Here is a 21,364-nt window from a genome sequence, read left to right as displayed (position 1 = left end):
GGGGGCATTCTGCTGCCCTTTTTGTCCTTGTCTGAGACGTCCTTTCCTCCTCAAGGAAACGGTCAAGTCTTTGAAGCAGAGGGAGGGTTATACTTCCTCTCTTCCTTAGTTTGGAGGCCAGAGCCATTGCAGTCCTTGGTGTAGTAATCTGGCTGGGAGCTCCTGAACCCCCTCCTCTGTTAATGGAGCAGAGTTCCTTGAAGGACACTGGGACCTTTATAGGACTTTCTATCTTGTCATGGCTCCCTGCAGGGAGACCTTTCCCCACTCACCAATTCTGAGTCTGAGCCACCCCATGGTTTAGGTGGAAGGCAATGCTTGGCTGCATTGGGGCATGGCCCCACCTGGCCCTGGTTTCCTTGCTGGGCTCAGCGAGGAAAGGGCAAAGAGGTGGGGCACTGGATGAGGGACTCAAGACTGCGTGTGCTACTAGGGCAGCTGTACAGGGTGCGTGCCACAGGGCTCCTGTTGGGCCTTAGGGGCCTACTCTCCTCCAGCAGCAGCCTTTAGGGTGAGTATCCTTTACCTGCTGGAGAGGGAAACAGCTGAAAGCTCTTGTATGAGTCAGAAGCAACATTCTCAGAGTTATAGATTTTGATTCTCATTTACACCACACCCTTGTTATACACACTCACTTTAAAGCCCCTTTACACTGCCAAAAGTGGTCTGATAGGACTGCCATGTAAATGAAAGCCTGGCCCTTAAAGTTCTGTGTTCATCTGCTTTTTGGGAAGAATCCTAACCCAAGCATGTGAACTGGTATAAAAGATCAAAGAGAAAAAGATTTATAGAAACCTGGAAACTTTTAGTTTTATTTATTTATTTATTGCTCAGTGCCAGTGGTGGACTTTGTTTTCCCTCCAAGAAAATGCACGTAAAGTTACATAAAACAGAGCAAAACACTGTAAGATGTTCCACTGAAACAACTAAATGTATTGCTTGCATGGCTGAAGGCATAAGATTCCCAATGACCTAAAATGCAGGATGCATTATTATTATTCTTAATTATTTATATTATCATGCAGTAGTGATGTCACATCAAGGTTCTTGAATGCATTGATGGCTTTAGGACAGGAAAACGACACTGAACTCCAGGCATTGTGCCAAAAGCTGATAAAGGCAGTCTGCTCTCCATCTGGGCTGCATCTGATGGGCCTTGGAGTTAGTATAAAGCAACTCAGTGATTAGAAACACTCCTAGAGAGACTATACAAGAGGTTATTTGAAGGGAAAGACAAAAAGGCATTCTGAAATTTAAGTGCTCGTCCCATAGTCTTTTCTGCTGTTGAAGATTGTGGATTCACTGAAAAGAAAAGCAATTCTAAGTGCCCTGAGAATATTGAACACTTTACAAAAACCACTGGCCTGACATGTTTGCGAAACCCTCCAGATATTTATACAGTCTTACATCTGTACCCTCCCATTTTTTCTGTTTCGTCTATTTCATTGAAACTATACTATCAGTGACTTTATGTTAACGTATCTTTCTGTAAGCATTTCTAATTCAACAGGGCTAGAGCTGAGCTGAGCCAGAACTCTAGATCTTGACACCAGTGAGTGATGGGGAAGTTAGGAGGGGGATCTGCACTTTATGGCTAGTCCCTGTTTTTACAGTGGGCCAAACCAAGATCTTGGATTCAAGCATGCCATATCTTTAGGGAAGTTTGAAACCCAATGCAAATTTCTGAGGCTCGGTCCATGTCTACACAAGACCTTAGCTGTGAGAAAACAAAACTGTCAGGCTGCAGGCAGGAATTTTCCTCTTGAATTAGAGCAGAGCACAGGAGATAAAATCCCCACAGCCACCTTCAAAGCTTTTGAAACTACAACATTGAAAGTTAAAAAAGGAGAGAAGGGGGAACCTGTGGTGGTGCTGAGCACTTCCCACATTGGAAAAAGATAAGTTCAAAATAAATAAAGACTTAGGGGCTGATTCCTCATCACCCTCTCCCTTGTGAAGTCATCTATACCAGTGCAAAGTGTGAAACACTACTGTTGTGATATGGTAGCATTAAGCCTGAGGTGGATGTGAGGAAGTGTTTGAGCACAGAGACCTGAGTTTTACTTCTGGTTTTGCAATTATCTTTGTGACCTTAGCAAGACATTTAACCTCTCTGCAACTGTTTCCCTGCTGTAAAATGGAGGAAATGATACTTACACGCCTTTGCGCAGCACTTTGAGACCTACAGATAAATAATGCCTAAGACATATTATTTTAAAGAGGTTTCCCAAATACAGAGTAATATGTATTTGCTCACATGAGGTCTCTCTTTCCACACATCAGTACTATGAAATAGCAGCTTCTCCCTAATTTTTGCTAGCTGACAGTGGGCTTTGGGTCCAGGCAGTGATGATCAACGTACGCAAACACAGACAATGAGTATTGGACACAACTCTTTTGCATTAGACTTGGTATCTCTGCCTAACTGTAGGGTTGTTTTTTTTGTTTTTTTTTAAAGAGATATGTAAAAATGAAAAAAAGATACCTTGGCAAATATAGTCTTGACATAAATGGGCAGGTCTCCATGGGGACTTCCATATCCCCCTACAATACTAAAACCCAGTCCATCAGAGCCTTTCTCCAAAGCAATAATCTTAGGCAGAGGAGCTCTGAAAAGACAATGAATACCACTTAGAAGAACAATAGATATTCAGTGAGGGTCTTTTTGTAGAAGGAACACTTTCAAATAGATTTAGACTAGGAGTTATACATTCATATACCTTTAAGATGTTTTTCATAATTTCACAATCCATGGTTCTGAGCATGGGCAGAAATGCACTAGTGTGGACCTCTGGACCCGAGTAGTGTCTCACTGACTTCACTTTGTATATATTTTCTTAATGGAATTCAACAAGAGCACATTATTCCGCAATAGCAGATTGTGATGCAGCACTAAGGGCCACTCAGTTGCTATGTGTTTTTAATATAAGATTTGCTCCCTCACAAGTCTATTTTCTCCCCCAGTTTAGGGGTAGTGAATTTGCAACATCATTTCACTGCAACACAATGACTTCAGAGGCAATGTTGTCTAGTGGTCAGAACATAAAACTGGAAGCCAGAAACCTCTGCGTTCTAATTTCAACTCTATCACAGCCTTAGAACATGGACCGAAGAGTCACATAGGCCCCAGTTTCAAAAGTTAGTCCATGCAGGTTCAGAAGTCCACCAACCTGGAGTAACATGCAGTATTGGGGCCATAATTGTTCACATCTCAGTTTCCCCATATGAAAAATGTAATTACCTCTATCTCACAGGTGTTTTGAAGTGTTACTAGTTCATGAGCACAAGGTACTTTACAGATGTAACACACCATGTAAATAGGGGAGCTGAATAAATAGTGCACAATGAAAAATTTATTTGATGAATTTAATTTTTCTGCTCGTTTAATATCTGTGAGCAGGAAGCCAGTTTCTCAGATTGATTCACAGTCTGAAAAAAAATATTCAATTTTTTTTTCTGTATCAGACTTTTTTTTTTTAAATCCTCCGGACTGAGTACTTGATATTTTGCTAATCGGATCTGGTCAGGTGTCAGATCCATCTGGTTTGTGTTCTTTGATTGGAGGAGTGCACAAGCACTCTCCATGCAAATAATAAGCATGTGCAAACAAAATAGTTTCCACAAATTCTTAACTTCAAATGAAAACTGGAAACTCCATTTTTTCAAATATTTATTTGTGAGAGTCCAACTTGCCTGGATGAACATTCACAGAAAGAGGACACAAAAGACGCATGGATGGAGCTTATTCATGCAAAAATTTGAAATATCTGTGGATTTTTTGTTTTTCCACAGTTTTGGGCCAGCATTAGTGCTAAATAATAATAATTAATAATGCCATTATTATTATTATTTACGGACTAAAGGAACAATACAATGAAAAAGCTAAGGACAGAACCCCTTTAATATAAATAAATATCTTCAATCCCAGCAAAATGCACACAAATGCCAATCTACCACATTTATTGTTGTGCACATTTTTTCCTCTCCTCAAACTTATTCCAAAGTGAAAACCCACTTTTAAAGAAACAAGCAGCTTTGTATTTGAGGAAATAACCTATCTGAGCCCATAGAGATAATTTATTTACTAGAATTTAACTAATCTTATAGAGCAGTAATACACTTCAGCTTTAGTGTAACATGAGGCTCTCTAGCCCTCACCAATTTCACAGGTCTGATTACAAGTTCCTGTTGCCTAGCCTGATTTCAGACAGAACAAGAAGAGTGCCAATTGTAGTGCCAATTGGGACATACAAGGAAAAACAGTGTGTTGATTAAAAGGATCTAAATTGCCAGGATCCTTCCTCTTCTTCCAAACAGCCAGGAATAGCGAGAGGAGGAAGGGGAGATAACATGCCTGATTTTTCTCTAATTTAATCATTGGTTTACTTGAGTGGAGCTACCCCAGGTTTGCCCCAGCGTACATAAGAACAGAATCAGGCCCATTATATCTAATGGAGTGAGGAAGAGCCATATAAATGGGGTGTGATGTCCTGACATCATTTTGCTACGTTAGCATCACAACACTGAGTTAAGGTATTATGATTACAGATGCCATGATATAAATGCACTGTGATTATGTGGTTCTCAAACTCCATTCACTGGGAAATTGGCTTTCCAGACTTTTAAGATTCTATTTGTCTCACACAATTGTATGCAAATAATAAAACCCAGAACAAGACATATACTCAGCCCTGGTCTACACTTACCGGGTGATTTGGCGGCAGTCAACGGGAGTTACGCAAGCGATGCAGAGTAGCTTGCATAACTCCTGTCAACTGCTGTGCTTCCCTTCTGCACGGCGTCTTCACTGCACTGCGCTGACGGGAACACAATTTGAGGGGCTGGTTTTACTGCGTCAATTTCTGGATCGACTGAGCAGGTCTTCACTGACTGCTCAGTCGATCCAGATGGGTCAATCTGACGATGGTGACTTTGCCGCCATCAGTGTAGACATACCCTCAGTTTATTAAAAGATTCCTTTTGATAAACATTTCCAAGAATTATGAGATCCAATATACAAAATCCATTTATTCTGAGATGGGACCAGGTAGGCAAAATACATTGCCTACTGTCTCTGAGCCTTCAAAACATGCATGTGTCTAGAAGTAACTACAGTACTCTGGACAGAACCTGTCTGGTATATCTCTACTTAAGATATAAAATCAGAAAAATATAGGCATTTTTTAAAGAAATAATTAACACATGTGCCTATTGGACCTGGCCATTGTGCATGCTAATTTTTACATCTGCCCAGAATCACGTCTCCTACATAATTTAGTACAAAAAGCCAATGGAATCACAATCCCTTCTGTAGGAGGATTTTCAAATAATATTAGTACCATCTCCAAGCACAAGGACCTAAAACTGAATTGTGAAGTGTAAAAGACCTTACCGACTTTATTTTGTGTTCACAAAATGTTACTTGTGTCCCCAAACTGCCCTCAATTTCTTAAACTAAATAACTAAATAAATGAAAATCAAATAGCAAAAATGAAGGGCAAATGGGGCACAAAATCATTAAGGAAAGATTGGAAGGACTGAAGAAAGATTAAAAGAGCTAAATGTGTATAGGATGGCGAAATGTCCACAACACAACCTTATTTAAATAGCAGGATGAAAAGAAATTAATTTGAATATCATGAAAAACTACCAGACAGTGAGCTCTACTGTAGAATAGTCTCCCAAGGAAATTGTTGTATGCCCAATTGCTTGGAACACTTAAAACTGGAGAAAGCACTAGAAAACATAGTTGAGAACAGGGCTGCATGGCACAGGGATGGACTAGATGCAGGTCTTTCATCCCTAAATTTCTGTGACTTTATGTAATACACGCAATGGGCAGAATATCTGTAATTTAGATATCTATGATTAGATGTTACTCTAATATTCCTTTACGTTATTAAAGTGAAAAAAGATTTAAAGAACAAAGGATTTTTGTTGCACAATTTGGAACATTCAAACCCCAGTTCCCTGAAAACCTCTTCTTGTCTAATTCCTGAGATGATGGATTATTTTGAATTGCAGTTGTCATAACTCATTTCAAATGAGGAAGCTGCAAAACAGGCGCAGAACCGTCATGACAACACATCAAACAGGAAAATCTATGGAGATGTGCTTTTTGGAAATCTATCAAAACAAGAGCATGAAGATTCACACTTGAATTACCAGATGAAGGCAGGTATGGTTCCACTCTTTGTTAGCAGAGAACAAAAGTGAGCATTTTAAAGGTGCTGAAAAATTAGCTGAGAAAGAAATTGCAAGAGAAGAGAGCAAACACACAATCCCATGCCTCTTTAAGGGGAAGGGAAATGTCTGAGTATCCTTTAGGCAGTACTCTGAAGTAGAGTACTCCAGCATCAAAGAGTGCATACTTACTCTGGATCTTCAGAATGACAATCAGCAGTCGGGGAGTTAAGGTTACATCCAGCAGACATGCTCTCTAGTTGGCTAGCTATGGCACTGATATTGGTGTCAGCTACAACCTAAAAACCAGGATGCAAGAAAATGTCAGCTATGGGTCAGACTGCTAAACAGCACCTTTACTTTTATTAAACAAGAAATACCAAATACGTTAAGAAAAATAGTTACTTTTTGCAATCAAAACCTCAGATAAAAAAATCTTCGTCATATAAATCCTTTATAAAGTCAACTCAAATTAAATTCAAATCATAGATTCATGAAGAAAATGTAAGAGGCCCACCAACTTTCTGTCAGAATACAGCACAACACGTTTATTCTATTTTAAGGCCAGATTACCCTGAGGCTTCACACTGTAGTAAGTTTTGCACACATGTCCCTCCATCATGGATGGACAGAGGCAGGGTTCCTGTGTCAACAACAGAGGGAGGAACCACAGCAGGGGACACAGTGGTAGAAGGGCCTAAGGGACACAAATGAGGCATCAGAGCTGGTACGAAGCAAAGGCTATCCAACAGAAGGCCCTGACTGTTGGTGAATCACAGAGATTCAAGTGTCCATGCGGCAGAAACTCCTACTTATCCTGTTAGAGCAAAATAACCTTAACTTCCCAATCTATTGGAAGCTACTGAATGGGAACCTCAGTTTTTCTTCCATTCTCTCCCATATTTGTGGGTTTTTTTGTTTATTTCCTGTTGGAGAGAGCAAATTCGGTTCTCATTTTAATCCTTTTGCCTCTACAATTTCTAACATGTCCACTTCTCCCTTATATCTGGGTAATCTCAGCACAAACACAAATTCAAGTATGATCTCTATGCTGACAATTCACAAATCTACCCTCTAAACTCTCCCTGCTACTTCCTTTCTTCATCACCTGTGGATACCACCGCCATTCTGCTAGTCATTTAGGCTCATATCCTGGGTGTCATCTTCAATTTGGGCCTCTCGCTAGGTCCTTGCCTCCAGACTATGGCTAAACTTTACAGATTTTTTCTGCCTAACATCTTTAAGATATAGTCTTTTCCTATCTATCCAGTCAGCTAAAACTCTCATCCAGGCTTTCATCATCTCGTGTCTCCATTACTGCAACATCCTATTCTCTGACCTGACAAATGCTATTTTGACCCACTGATATCCATTCATGATCCTGCTGCAAAGATCATTTTCCTAGTTCCGTGGCTTTGACTGTGCCACTGCTCTCTTTGCATCCCTTCTCTGGCTTCCTCTTCTCTATCGCTTTCAAGGCCCTTCATGACCTATCCCCATCCTACCCATCACCTCTCATTCAGTATAAAAAAAAATAACTCCTGCCTCCAGTTGGCCCATGATGTCAGCCTCTATGACCCATCCGTTAAATTTTCAAAAAAGCACCTTCATGCTCTGGCCCTCATCCTTGGGAGAAGTTTCTGCAAAACAAACTCATTAACCTCCTTCGAAACCCTTCTTAAAACTTTACTTTGCTCTGAGGCCTACAAAATACTTGATTATGGTTAGGTTGCTGGTGTGCAGAACTCACCACCTGTCAAGCTGACCAACTTTGTTTCATTGTTTCCTTAGACTCCCCCAGTCTGTTAGTATCCATCTGTTGTCTCTTATCTTATACTGTAAGCTCTTTGGGGGCAGAGACTATCTTTTTGTTCTGTGTTTGTACAGTGCCTAGAACCAGTGGGATCCTCATCCATAACTGGGACTTGTAGATACTATGATAATACAAATAAGCAACAACTAACAACAGCAGCAGGAATAGACTGGGTTCTTAAACCCTCCAGTTCTGATGCTAATGATTTATATTAGTACCATCACTCATTACTGCCATGAACTAATTAGAACAGTTTAACAACATTATGATAGTCATATTGAGGCAGTAAATTCAAATTTGAAACAATCTCTATCAACTTTTGTTACAGTTAGTTAAAAAGTTTGCTCACTGCACAATCATTTGATAGCTAACTAACTATTACTTGAACACTGTGCCTAGGTTTTGCAAATCACATGGGTTTAACACCCTGGAGAAGACACCTGTAACATGTAGGCACAATGGCATTAGTTAAGGACAAGTGACAGTCTCCACTCTAGAATCATTTTTGGTTCCACCACGTTAGTTTTAGATAGTCCTCTCTTTGCAGAAAACAAAAGGAAAAACCATTAGGAAGGGGTTTGGGAATCTTCTAAACATTTGTAGCTGCAAGCATGTAAATTTCATTCAAATCAACTGTAGAGAGTGGTTGCTCCCCATCTCCATCCCTGTCTGGCCAGACACATTGCTCCTGTTGATGCTTATATTACAACACAAGGAATTGCTGTTGACAGAATGTCAGTAGATACATGCCAATGGCAGGGGTATGCTGCGTAGCTGCCATTCCTATCCATGGCCTCACTTTACCACAATTAACGCTCACTTTTGCTTCTCCATATGTGCAGCAGAGGGGAGCACATGGTTCATGGCAGGCAAAGGGACAGGTTTTTAAAATTAAGAAATCCATTTGATAAATAACCAGATTAAAGCTGATGCTTCATGATCAATGATCAATATCTCCCTTTTCAAAAGGAGTGGATTTTTATGGCCACAAATAAAGCAAAATTTGTAATGTTTTCTAGTATTAGTAATTATGAAGTGATGTATTATAAATGCAGAACATTTAACCAGAAATAAGTGAGATGCATTTGTCTGCTTCCACCTGAAAGTGCACAGAGCAAAGAACATGTAGGAATTTAATACTTTAGATGAAACCCATAACATAAAAAGCTGAAATGTAAGGTCAAGTTAAGTTTAAGGGTGATTTACTTTCTCAAATGAAATAAATAAAAGGCAGAAGGGCTTCAACTTAGCCCATTCTTTTAAGTTCTGTGTTTATGTGCCTTGTCTCCAATAAAGAATTTCCCTTCCTCTTTCAGACACTGTCTGTATTCTTGCACCATATTCTACTCTCTGTGGGGGATGTAAAGGAGACATGTAAAAATGTGGAGCTCACAAATGCCTCTCTTCATTAGCTAGTAAAGGCCACGCATTAGTGAACAGATCTCGCTTTTCACTCCCCAGGGGTGAACATACTACAGCCATGATTCAGATGACTCCAAGAGAGAGTGAACCTACTTCTCCGTTTGACTCTCCTAACCCAGACAGTGATTCTTAGTAAAATTATTAAGTAAAAACCAGAATGCCACAGTTTTAATGGGACTTTCCTGTTCTAGGTTTCAGGCTCATTATTTGCCCCCCCTGGGGGTGTCAGGGCAACAGCAGAATGGCACACAGTTCAGAGGGTAGAAGCTGTTATAAACAAATGTATTCCAATATTCCCATAGGGGGGAAGTTGTTGTATTTCCTTGTTAAATAAAACCTGATGGCACAATAAATCTATATTCACAAATCCGTGGCAGTAAGAATGTATCTGAGTTCAACAACCTTGTAAAAAGCTTCTTATCTCATTACTACACCTGCAGAAAGCAGATTAATTTAAACCGAAGCATCAAAACAGCCAGAAGGGATGATTGTTCCCCCGAGAACCTAATCTCCCATTTGCAAACTCCTTTAACATCCTTCCCAGGACATCCTGATAATAAGCCTTTCCATCCCAGTGAACACAATTATATGACCTTTCAGAGCAGTTTGCCATGAGGTGGTTCTAACTTGATAATAAATACAATTACAGTAGAACCTCAGAGTTACGAACACCAGAGTTATGAACTGACCGGTCAACCACACACCTCCTTTGGAACTGGAAGTATGCAATCAGGCGGCACAAAGACCAAAATAACAGAGAGAAGCAAATACAGCACAGTATTATGTTAAATGTAAACTACCAAAAAATAAAGGGAAAAGGTTTAAATAAAAAGATTTGACAAGGTAAGTAAACTTTCTGTGCTTATTTTGTTTAAATTAAGATGGTTAAAAGCAGCATTTTTCTTCTGCATAGTAAAGTTTCAAAGCTGAATTAAAGCAATGTTCAGTTATAAACTTTTGAAAGACCAACATGACATTTTGTTCAGAGTTATGAACAACCTCCATTCCCGAGGTGTTTGTAACTCTGAGGTTCTACTGTACTTAATGACCTGTCAGTCATGATTATCGGACTGATAGAACTATTACACTTATATTGTTTTAATAAAAAAGTAATCCAGTGATTGAAAAGCATCAGTACTTAACATCAATGTAATCATTTCCTGTTCATCATACGTATAGCCTCCACCAATATACCTGAATACTTTGTTTACCAGTCTAATTGTATTGTAAAAAATAACTTCCTAGCTTCCAAAAAGAGATTTTCTTTTAATTTGGAAAAAGGACTGCATTCTACTGAGAATAAAAATACAAAATCTGAAAGAGAAATTAAGCAAATTCTAAGCTATCTAGCAGTTGTGAATGTGGGAGAAAAAACCTCAGCTTTTATATACTATGACCGTTTTAAAAAAAGAAACACATATTACAAAAACACTTCATTTTAAATGTGAATATTTGACGATATGCTTCATCGGAATATTAATCTTAAATCATTAATTCATTTTTCATGTTCTACTTTGTGAACTGAGTGGATATCAAAATAACATTACTGATTGGCAGCTGCAAAGTGACAAACAGCAATTGAACAGGCAAGATCCTCAGTTGGTGTAAATCCATGTAGCTCCATTGACTTCAAACGACTTCAGCTGAAGAACTGGCCCAACAACTACCATGTCACCAGTTCATGAACAAATACAAAAGATAAAAAGCTAGTCTAAAACTGAGTTCCGGATCATTCAGTTTCTTCCTAGTGTTTTGATATTCATGTGAACTTCGTGGTGCAAAATAAGAAGCCTAAAAATATGTTTAAGATCTGCTTAGCCATTATATGAATAATATATTTTGAAAACTTGGTTTCTAATTTTTATAGCAATTTTACACATCAGCAATATTTTGAACCTCCTCTTTGGAGTGTATTTTCCCCATTTCTTTGTGTAATGATTAAGTGGTTTTTTTGGTCTCAGTGAAAAATAGATCAGTAGTGAATATAATAGTGGGGAACAATTAGACCACTAAATGACAGTCTCTTTCCACCTTTCAGCTGAATTACAAACACTTAAACAAACAACTACATTTTCCTTTCAGTTACGAGGTTGAGTATTTAGCTTTATATCTACCACAACTGGAGAAATTTGCTTTAGAACCATGGACTTCAATGGAGCTACTCTGATTTACACCATCTGAGGATCTGGCCCAACAGATGAATTTGATGTCACTGCACTGCTTATCACAAGCTCTTTCTTTTTGAAATTTTCTTTGTAAATTTTTTTTATCCAGTATTTTCCTTTTGGCAGGTTCAAGTCTTGCATATTGGAGAAACAGAAAAGAGGTACTGTAATCAAAAATAAAAACAACACATTCTTCAATAGTACTTTTTTCCTCCCAATATTACTCTTAATTGCCATTTATCAACTGTATACACAAATACTGTAGTTTGGTTGATAATCACTCCTACATGCTAATATACTGAATTGTGATGTAATAATTTACACCAAACACAACTACAGTTACTTTTTTTTTCACTTTCGTGAACATGAAAATTAACACTTTGGACAGCTGTCACAGTCTAGCAGCACAAGAAAAGGAGTCAGTCCATGTTTGTAGCTGCCTTCAATTTTAAAAGTATTCGAAGCTAAAAGCTTTGTTGCTTTATCATGTATAGCAACAAGTCATTTTGTTCCCCCTGTTATGCTTTTATATAATCATGCTCACAGTGTGTATGGGTGGCAATAAAGAATTTTTGAATGAAAATAATAAGTTATTGCTTTCATCCTGTATAATTCACATCAAGAAGCACCCCACTGTGCTGTGATGTCTTGTGCCAGTGATGCTTAGTCTTTTTTGAACACCACTTATCTATCCTCATGCAGCTGCATGTTCAATTTATCACCATACCTGCAGGATAATGCTCCCATAAGCATTCTTTAGTAGATTAACAGCATCAGCATGAGACAGCCCATCCAAAGGTTGCCCATTAATACTGACAATCCGATCTCCAACCTAAAAGTACAACAGTAATAGAAAATTACTAGCATTAAGGAAAATTGAATTTAAGGATGCTTAAAATTCATTATGAACTTGGCACTGCACACTTATGCTTCTCATTTACTGTATGCCTTTTGTGAGGATTCTACATTTTCACTGATCATTTAGCATTCTTCAGAGTAAGGATCATGCATGTTTTCTTAAAAATAACAGCCCAGATAAACTAAGAGGGGTCATATTCTATTACTTACATTTGTAAGTAAGGAGAATGACATTAGCAACCATTTTCATTCCATGTGGGAAGGCCACATGCATGTCTACATACACGGATAAGGAAAGCGTGCGTGTGTTTGTTTTAACTGTAATATAAGAAAGCAGGGCACTATCAATTTTAGTTCATGACTGAGTTAATATATATGCTTTCCAGTCCAATAAAAAATATGCTACTGATATACTGGGCCTTAGCACCCTTGCGGAGTTCCGTTAAAGTCAATGGATGCAGTGGTTTACGCTAGCAGATCTCATTGTAGGATCAGAGCCATGGCTTTCCTGTGCACAGTATGTATTTCTTCTTTCAAGTAGGTGACAGACCCTACCCTTATGTTCATCACTTTTACAAAACTATGATACATTTATACGAAGTATGCCCTATGAGGTATCAGTTGAAAAATCATAATTCACTGATCATTATTGCCCTGGTAAAATATGTGTGGCAATGTTGTATGTAAAGTGGTAAGATTCTACTGTATGATGTTACTAAGGTACATTCCAATTCTGAAGATGCAGCATTTCCTCAGAGACAAAAAGCTAGTCAGCACCTCAGCTAGATATCAACAAAATCAGATGGGCTATCACCTGGTCATTTTGTGGCAAGAAGAAGGGTGTAAGCAAGAAATCTGCATATTGTAAAATAAACAACTGGGGGTTACTGTCCAAAACAGACTGGCTGTCACCTGAACCCCAGATGGAGATGATTCTCAAAGAAGAGAAATGTTATAAGAAGGGGGAACAGAGGATACAAAGCATCTCTTTCCCCTCATCTCTACTCACAGCATCAACGTTTGAAAGACAAAAGAAGCATCTCTGAACTGGGGGAGTGGTCCTGGCTGAAGAATGCCAGCCAGACTGTTATGAGCGTGTGGTGAGAAAACTCTTTTTGCTTCAGGTTCACCTAGCTTGTTAAGTTAGGTATTAGTTTGCGTTTTACCTTTTGTTCCTTTGTAACCAATTCTGACTTTTATGCCTCATTACTTGCAATCACTTAAAATCTATCTTTCTGTAGTTAATAAACTTGTTTTATTGTTTTATCTACACCAGTGTGTGTTTGGACAGCAGGGTTTGGGAATCTCCATTTGAGATAACAAGGTTTGTGCATATCATTTTCTATTAATGAAATGATGGACTTTCTATGAGCTAGAACTGCACAGAAGGAAAGAACTGGGCAGTACCAAACATACGTTTCTGGGTACAAGTCTGGAACTGGGAATTTTTGGTGTCTCCCTGCAATATAATTCAAGAGTGGCTGGCTAGATATAGTCATATAAATTCAGCTGGGAGCATACTAGAGGCTGTGTGTGAACAGGCCAGGAGTGGCTGTTCTTAGAGCAACGCAGTGTGAAAGGCATCCTAATTGGAGAGCTGAGGGGACACAGCTGTCCAGCAGTCCAGATTGTATGATGGGGAATGTCACATAAGTCATTTTCATAGATTATGACTCATAGTGTCTAAGGCCAAAAGGGGTCACTGGGTATATCTACATTAGAAGAATGTGGGGAGGGTCCTGGAGCCCGGGCTCCAGCCTGAGCCCAAAAGTCTACCCCGCAGTAAAACAGCCTCTTAGCCTGAGGCCTGCGAGCCTGAGTCAGCTGACACAGGCCAGCCATAGGTATTTAACTGCAGTGTAGACATACCCACGGTGATCATCTAGTCTGACCTTCTATATAACTATAATGTAGGACTTCTCTGAAATAATTATTTCAGCTAGAGTACATCTTTTAGAAAAACATTCAATCTTCATTTAAGAACTGTTGATAAAGTTTTTCCAATTGTTAATTACACTTACTATTACAAATTTCCATCTTATTTCCAGTCTGAATTGGTCTAGGTTCAACTTCCAACCCTTGGATCGTGTTACCTTTTTGTTTGCTAGACTGAAGAGCCCATTATCTAATTTTTGTTCCTCATGTAGGTACTTCTAGGCTGTGATCATTTTAATAATGATAATTATCCTCAATGTCTACCCATTAACTGTGGGAAGCATAATAGCAACAATCTTTGGAATTTACCTTCATTAATGGTATATAAAAGGCAATAGGAAAAGTGTAATTATATTTTGTTTTGGCACCTGAAAAAGTCAGTTTCAATTTAAAATCAGTCATGTGTTGCCTGAGTTTTTGTTTGCATAAGAACTAAGTGGTGCCCCAATAATGGTCTATGCAGACCAATTGCCTCTGACCCTTGCAGAGCTGGCTGGTCCTCTCTGCTTCCAGCTACTGAACTGCATTAAGAGATTGTTGCAAATGAAACAACATTTAATGTTACATTAATGTTCACGTAGGCAATCGCTGTAAATTGGCACAGGGATGGACTGCAATTGGAAGCAGCAGGGACACCTGATCACCAATGGGAGGGGATGGGATCTAGGCGACAATGTGCCTATCCAGGAGTGGTCCACACTTACAAAGGTTTGAGAGCTCCTTTTCTAAATGAGAGCAAGATAAAACAGTGAATAATAGAGGAGGTCATACATATTTCCACTTCCACTTACTTTGAGTCTTTGGGTACGTGCTGCTACTCCACTGGCTTGAATCATGGCGATAAAGATTGGAATATCTCCTAATGGGCTTCCCTTCCCTCCTGCTATACTGATACCGAGGGCATCATTTGGTCCCTAAAAGGAAGAAACATATCTAACCATTCACAGTGTAACCATCCATAGCTGTGGATATGTGTGTATATAGATGTGCACAATTTACAATAATCACTAAGTAGTCCATATGACCTATGCTCCAAAATTCCACATATCTACTCAGTGATTCATGACAAAGTTCTGCTTGCTGACAGGCTCATCCTTTAAACATTGCTATGAGGCATAAACTTACTATGAGCAGTCACACTGTACTAATCGTACAGAGAACTATGCCCGGTAGCAAGTGTTTACAGGATTAGGCCCCACATCTGTAAAAGAAACAGATACACAGGCATGCTTGACATGTTTAATCTGGTAACGACATATCACATATATAGCTATAAATAAAACCATAAAGTGCCAACACCAATTAAATAATAATGCAGTTTTGTATGCCAAAAAGTACTGAAAAATGATCAGTTTTTGTTGGAGACAACACCTTTCAGAAAATAACTCACTGACCCTCATTATCTCCACAGTCCTCAGATCCATATCAGCTCCTAATAATAAAGAAAGAAACAATTAGCTTCTGTAATAAGAGATAATATAATTAAAAGATAGCATTGTCAGGTGACAATGGTCTCTGGCTGACTATCTAAAGATAGTCATTGAGCAGAAGCAGAGTCTTCTCAGGCCAAATCAGGAAATGCTGATCATTATGACGAGGATAGGATTTCTGTTTTACCAAGTGATAAACATGGATGCATTCACTCTGTTTGATGGATGCCATTATGACATCCACTGTAGACTGTAATCTATTGAATAGCAGTGAATAGGGAATAGACCTATTGTGTGTTTCACTCAATTGAAGATCAGCTTATTATTCTTAAATCAGTGTCCCCACCACAAAAGGTACTGTATATGTCTGGTTCATGCCTGCTAAAGTTCTACTGATTTCATTTTCTAATTTGTGCTGTATTAGTAAATAATAGACATCCAGTTAATCAGGTTGGCTGGCACAGATTCCTTGTAGCTCACAACTGGCTACAGTGCAATCAAAAAAGCACTAAAATTATATGAAAAAATTGGAACTAAATGGCCCAAAAGTTTGAGTATTCAGATCCAAGGTTTTGGAATGAGTAAGTCTCTAGAAAGAATCTCTCAGGAATTGTGTTGGTTTTAATTAAAATATTTCAGGTATGTTTCTGAAGATCAATGGTATCAGTCTCTTTCAAGAGTTAATGGTTTTGATTAATACATAGAAGTACTTTTCACTATAGATTATATGTAATATTTGTATATTATATTGCACACAAATACAATACAGGATGGTACTATGGTTCTATCAGCCTGAGTTTGGGATGAGCACGCTGCTAATGAGTTGCAAAACCAGAAATAACAGGAATGAATCTTGCCTATTCTGGGCCTCAGGTAAGGGAAACTGGGGAAGGGAGTTGGAAATCTATATTTTGAGAAGGAAGAAACATTTCTCTGGGAATTTACTTAAAAATAATGGCATCTGCTGGAAGCTATTCAGGGGGTTTAGAATGTCGGAATAAATCTTGTGGGAGATGGATTAGGAAACCAGATTCAGCTAGTATAGGACTTTATTTTTAAATCAGCATAGCAGAGGTTAGTAACTCTGCAGATTAATACACCCTTATTTTGGCACCTCTCTAGTTTGTACCTGAATTTCTCTGAGATGCATCTGCTGACAACCTCTTGGTGCTGACAAAGTTCTGTAAGGTAGTGATGACGGGAGCCAGTGCAGGATGAAAGTGACTATGCATGCTGTGCTGGTTCACCTGAAATGAAAGATAAAATCAGTAACTGTGGGGCAAACCAAATACTGTATCCCCAGGCTTTTTCTTCTAGAAGTAAGGGCCCCATTGTGTCAAAAAGGTGAAATTAAAGATAGGTTCAATGCTTTCAGATGGGAGAATCCCTGCATCCACAGCTGCACCAGAATGACAGGGCCTCTTCACTGGAACCTCAGGCATCCACTCTACATTCCCCTCCAAAGCCGTTTATCATCCCTGGCCATACACACAATGCTGCTCTTAATCATAAATGGTCAGATTACACTTCTTAGATACACCTACAGTGGGGACCATCCAGGCACAGGTCTTCTCCCGGCCACATGGAACTGGGGAACAGACACCACCATGGTGTGGTTCCATTTGTCTCTGGACCTGTATGTGAGGAGGGATGAGAGGGATGGTGCATTTTCCACTGGTAGCCTGTGGGGACTCTACAGGTGAGTTAGTACAGTCAGAGGGGACATCAGCTATGATATCAAGCCCCTTTTGTGCTGTGAATCCCCCTTAATAGCATGTTCCAATGGCTGCTGCAGGTCGGAGAAGCAACACAGTCATGCCGTCAGGGAGCTGAAGAAGGCTACAGCCACTGAAGAGGCAGAGGACTTCTGGATGTACGACCTTGTGCTCTTCCGCAGATCCTCAAGATTCACAGAGATCTCAGAAGATCCAGTGGTTTTGGTGGCCAGATACGACTACCCCTGCAGTGGAGCTGGTTACATGTTGCTCCGCTGAAGGAATTTGGAAAAAAGTCAGTGGATTTTTGTGGAATTTCCCTGCCTTGGGACTCTGTCAGATGATTTTCTGAGGGAAGAGATGCAATTGGGGTTCATGTTTGGGGACCACACAGAAAGTGCTCAGCTTCCATGACAAACAAAAAGTTTCTAGCCCTCTGCCTTGCAAAGGTAGCCTTGAAAATGCAAATATAGATCGTCTGAATTAGGGATGTAAGGAACATCTTCTAACTTCTAGCCTCTAACCTCTAACTTCTGGGGGGCGGTGGGCCCCTAAACATCCTCTCTCCCCACAGACACCTTTTTCATGATACGAGTCAGTGATGTCTGGCTGTATCCCACAAATCATCTTGCTGAACTTCCCAAAAATTATCTGCCTGGCCCTGTACATAAGTGGTTTGGGACAGGAATTGTCCATGCTTTTGGATGGGTGAGGAGTTATTTTATGTTCCCACCCAAACTCTTGAACCTCATCAATCATAGCTTCCCTTCCTTGGGACAGCCCGGTGAGGGATTTGTTAGCTAAGGCCAGGATAAATCTACACCAAAGCCTAGATTTATATCCAGTGGGGGAGACCGTATTTTCTATGCTTCTTCAGGCCTCATATCTTTCCTGCTACTGCCACTGACTGTAATGAGTAGCTCTCTGATCCATGGGACAGCCCGACTACCTGAGAGCCCTTCTCCAGTGTATGTATGTTTTATATTAAAGAATCAGACAGTGAAAGCAGAAAGGAGCAGCAAGTGGGATGGGCCAATGGGATTAAAAATGAGGCATCAGGGCATGATCCATATGACTCTGGGAAGTTGAATTTGGTGATGGGAGAGAGATGCAGAGATCATAAGGGGGTACTTCTTATTTTGAGTACAGGTCCAATCCCTGGGTACAGAAAGACAGGATGGGACAGAAAAGCAAGTGGGACAAAGGGCACCCTTGTTATTTGGGTAACTGGAACTAGGTGAGTGACAAGTCGTTTAACATACAATTGATTTCTATCCAAATCTAGGAGCAGAGGAGTTACAGCCAGTCTGGATATTTTCCACAACTTTTCATCCATCCATACCTGAATCCCAGCTGCCAAACTGCAGCCACGCATGCTTTGTAGCTTTGCACTGCAGAAACTTTTCTAGTCAAATAGATTTTCAAGCCACAAAGTGCTAATAACATTTCTGGGGAATCAGGATTAGTGTTCCTTAGAGTGCATGGAGAACTCATTAGTACAAGCTCTCTGCTCTCTGGAGAACTCCAGGGACTAGTCAGGAATAAAGCTCAGAAGTAAATACATGTAGGCCAGACAAGTTTCTGTTGAATTGCTCTGAGTGAGGCAAATCTGAGATATGCAGTACAAGCAAGGCACATGTGCTTACGCAGTGAGATGGGCATATGTACATCATAGTATCATTAATTGGTAACAAAAAAGAGTGATAAATGGATTGTCTCAAAATCCGTATTTACCTATGGAATTACATTCACTGCTGTGCAGTTTTTATAAGGCTACAATAACATCTGAAATTCTTTTCCTTATAGTACCACAATTTACAGTAACTTAACTGTTTGCCCAATCACCAAATCTAAATGTTTGGACTATTGGGCTAACAGAGAACATTTTAAGAAAGTTGACCCATATAGTACTTACAAAGTTAGAGCTTCAACGGATATAAATTGACACAGAATACTTTAACTTTGGTAGATCTATGTGGAAAAATGACTGGGAGCCATGTTTTCAAAAGTGGTTTCTAAGTTCACATATCTCAGTATTTGCAATTGACTGGTTGCAAAATCCAAGTTTTGAGGCACTTAGAATTGTACATGCAAAAAAGTACAAATGTTAAGGCCACTTTGAAAATTTAGCCCTGGATTTCAAGAGTGCAACTATCAGAACTCAATCAGTTTTCACCCTCCTTCCCCCAGCTAATGCATACGCTATAGGACAGACGCTTTCAGTGTCAATAGTAGTAATACTGATCAAAACTTGGGCGTCAAAAGCTCCTAAATCCATATTTAGGCACTCAGATAAAAGGACGAGATTTTCAAAAGTGCCGAGTACCGGCAGCATGTTAGTGGCAGGCAGAGGGGGTGTTGTGTAGTGCTTAGAACAGGGTATTGGGTATGCTGGATTCTATTCTGGAAAGAGCTCCTGCTATGCTTTGCCACCATCATAATTCCACTTATTAAATTGGCTCAGAGCCTGGCAGAGAACTTCAATCCTCCTTTCTTTGTAGGGAACAGAGGTTTTCAGGAACTCAGGGTAACATTTTTCAAAAGAGCTCGTCTCATTTTTAAGGTGGCTTAGCACTTAGGAGCTTAAGTGCCATTAACTTTTGGTAAGACTCAAGCTCCTAAATATCACTTTTGAAAATGGAACATATTCAATAACCACTTAAGAGCCTAAGTACAATCTTCAAATCGTCTTTTCTTTTACTGACTTTGGAAATGCCGCCATCCAGATTTCTCATTCCACCAGGAGGAACAGCAGAAGCTATTGTTATACCATTGTCAGTGCTACCTGAAGTAGAGTCTGAAACTTTAACTTTTACAGGTGAAATCTTGCATCTTAGGCGTTCCAAGTTTCTTTCTGAATCTGCACCTATTCCACTGCCTTTTGTGTTTTGTGCCCTTTCACATCCACTCTAACACGTCCCACAACTAACGCTGACTGACCCTCATCCATTCTCAGTCTCAGTATTTTTCCCTCTTTTTCAGGTACATTTTTTAACAATTATGAAGCACAGACAGGCAGTACAGGCTTATTTTCCATGGACCAGATTTTAGCCAACTCCTGTGGGGCTGCACAAAAAGGGGAGACGGCTGCAAAGAGCTCTCTCCCTTTTCAGGAGATGATCAAGACCCAGCTAGGAAGCAAAGTCTTTCCTCTCTCCCAGCACATGCGTGGATGCTAGTTGCCTGAGAAAGAGTGGGGTGAGGGTAGGGTTCATATCCCTGTGTACTTGCCCATTCACCTGGCTGCGTACAGAGTAGGAGATAGTATGCTGCATCTTCAATAGCGATAATGTGGACACAAAGCACTGCCTGGTGCCTCTAGGGAGGAATCTGATTTGCACAATCTAAATACATTGGTGAGTGAGCCAGAGACTCCAGGAAGAATCTCTATTATGACCTCAAGTTTTCTTGGTCAAAACAGTATGATTCATGTGAGACAGCATCCCATAATGCCATTCTCCATTATTGTACACAGATTTCACTTGGATGGCAACACTACTCACACTGCACGTGATAAAAATTTGCACTGGTTGAAAAATGAGGCATTTTCCTTTATTTTGGAAAAAAGAAGTAAAGCACAAAATAGTTCTGCGTGTTCTTTGAATGCAATATTTTGTACACAGGTCTGCTATTATGAACGAGGCAAAGATACACTTTAGTATCATTAAGTCATTTTGGGTTTACAAAAATAGCTACAGGAACATTTAGGGGGGGGTAGGAAGGCAGGCTTATTGGATGGAAAAGCGATTAAAGGTTTGTAGTTCAAACCAGACACATGCTGAAAATGAAAGCACTGACCCATTTCTCTTTACTTTCCCAATATTTAAGTGTAAGACACCTGAT

At 39.7% G+C, this 21,364-nt stretch overlaps 1 protein-coding gene across 1 annotated transcript in view; it reads right to left on the bottom strand.

Moving 5' to 3' along the window:
• The window catches only part of PATJ (PATJ crumbs cell polarity complex component), a 204,809-nt gene that overhangs the window by 3,024 nt on the left and 180,421 nt on the right, over positions 1 to 21,364 (bottom strand). The window contains exons 40-45 of the mRNA XM_067535623.1: positions 16,936 to 17,053; positions 15,771 to 15,808; positions 15,168 to 15,290; positions 12,311 to 12,415; positions 6,376 to 6,482; positions 2,486 to 2,609 (exon numbers count right to left, since the gene is read on the bottom strand). Of these exons, the coding sequence (XP_067391724.1) occupies positions 2,486 to 2,609; positions 6,376 to 6,482; positions 12,311 to 12,415; positions 15,168 to 15,290; positions 15,771 to 15,808; positions 16,936 to 17,053 (615 nt within the window). The remainder of the gene's footprint in view (positions 1 to 2,485; positions 2,610 to 6,375; positions 6,483 to 12,310; positions 12,416 to 15,167; positions 15,291 to 15,770; positions 15,809 to 16,935; positions 17,054 to 21,364) is intronic.

The sequence above is a fragment of the Emydura macquarii genome, unplaced genomic scaffold (assembly GCF_026122565.2).
Source record: "Emydura macquarii macquarii isolate MOO-44397 ecotype Brisbane River unplaced genomic scaffold, CSIRO-AGI_Emac_v2 contig_3506, whole genome shotgun sequence".
Classification (NCBI taxonomy): Eukaryota; Metazoa; Chordata; order Testudines; family Chelidae; genus Emydura; species Emydura macquarii.
The sequence above is the reverse complement of the archived record's forward strand: the minus strand, read 5'-3'. Positions and strand labels throughout refer to the sequence as shown.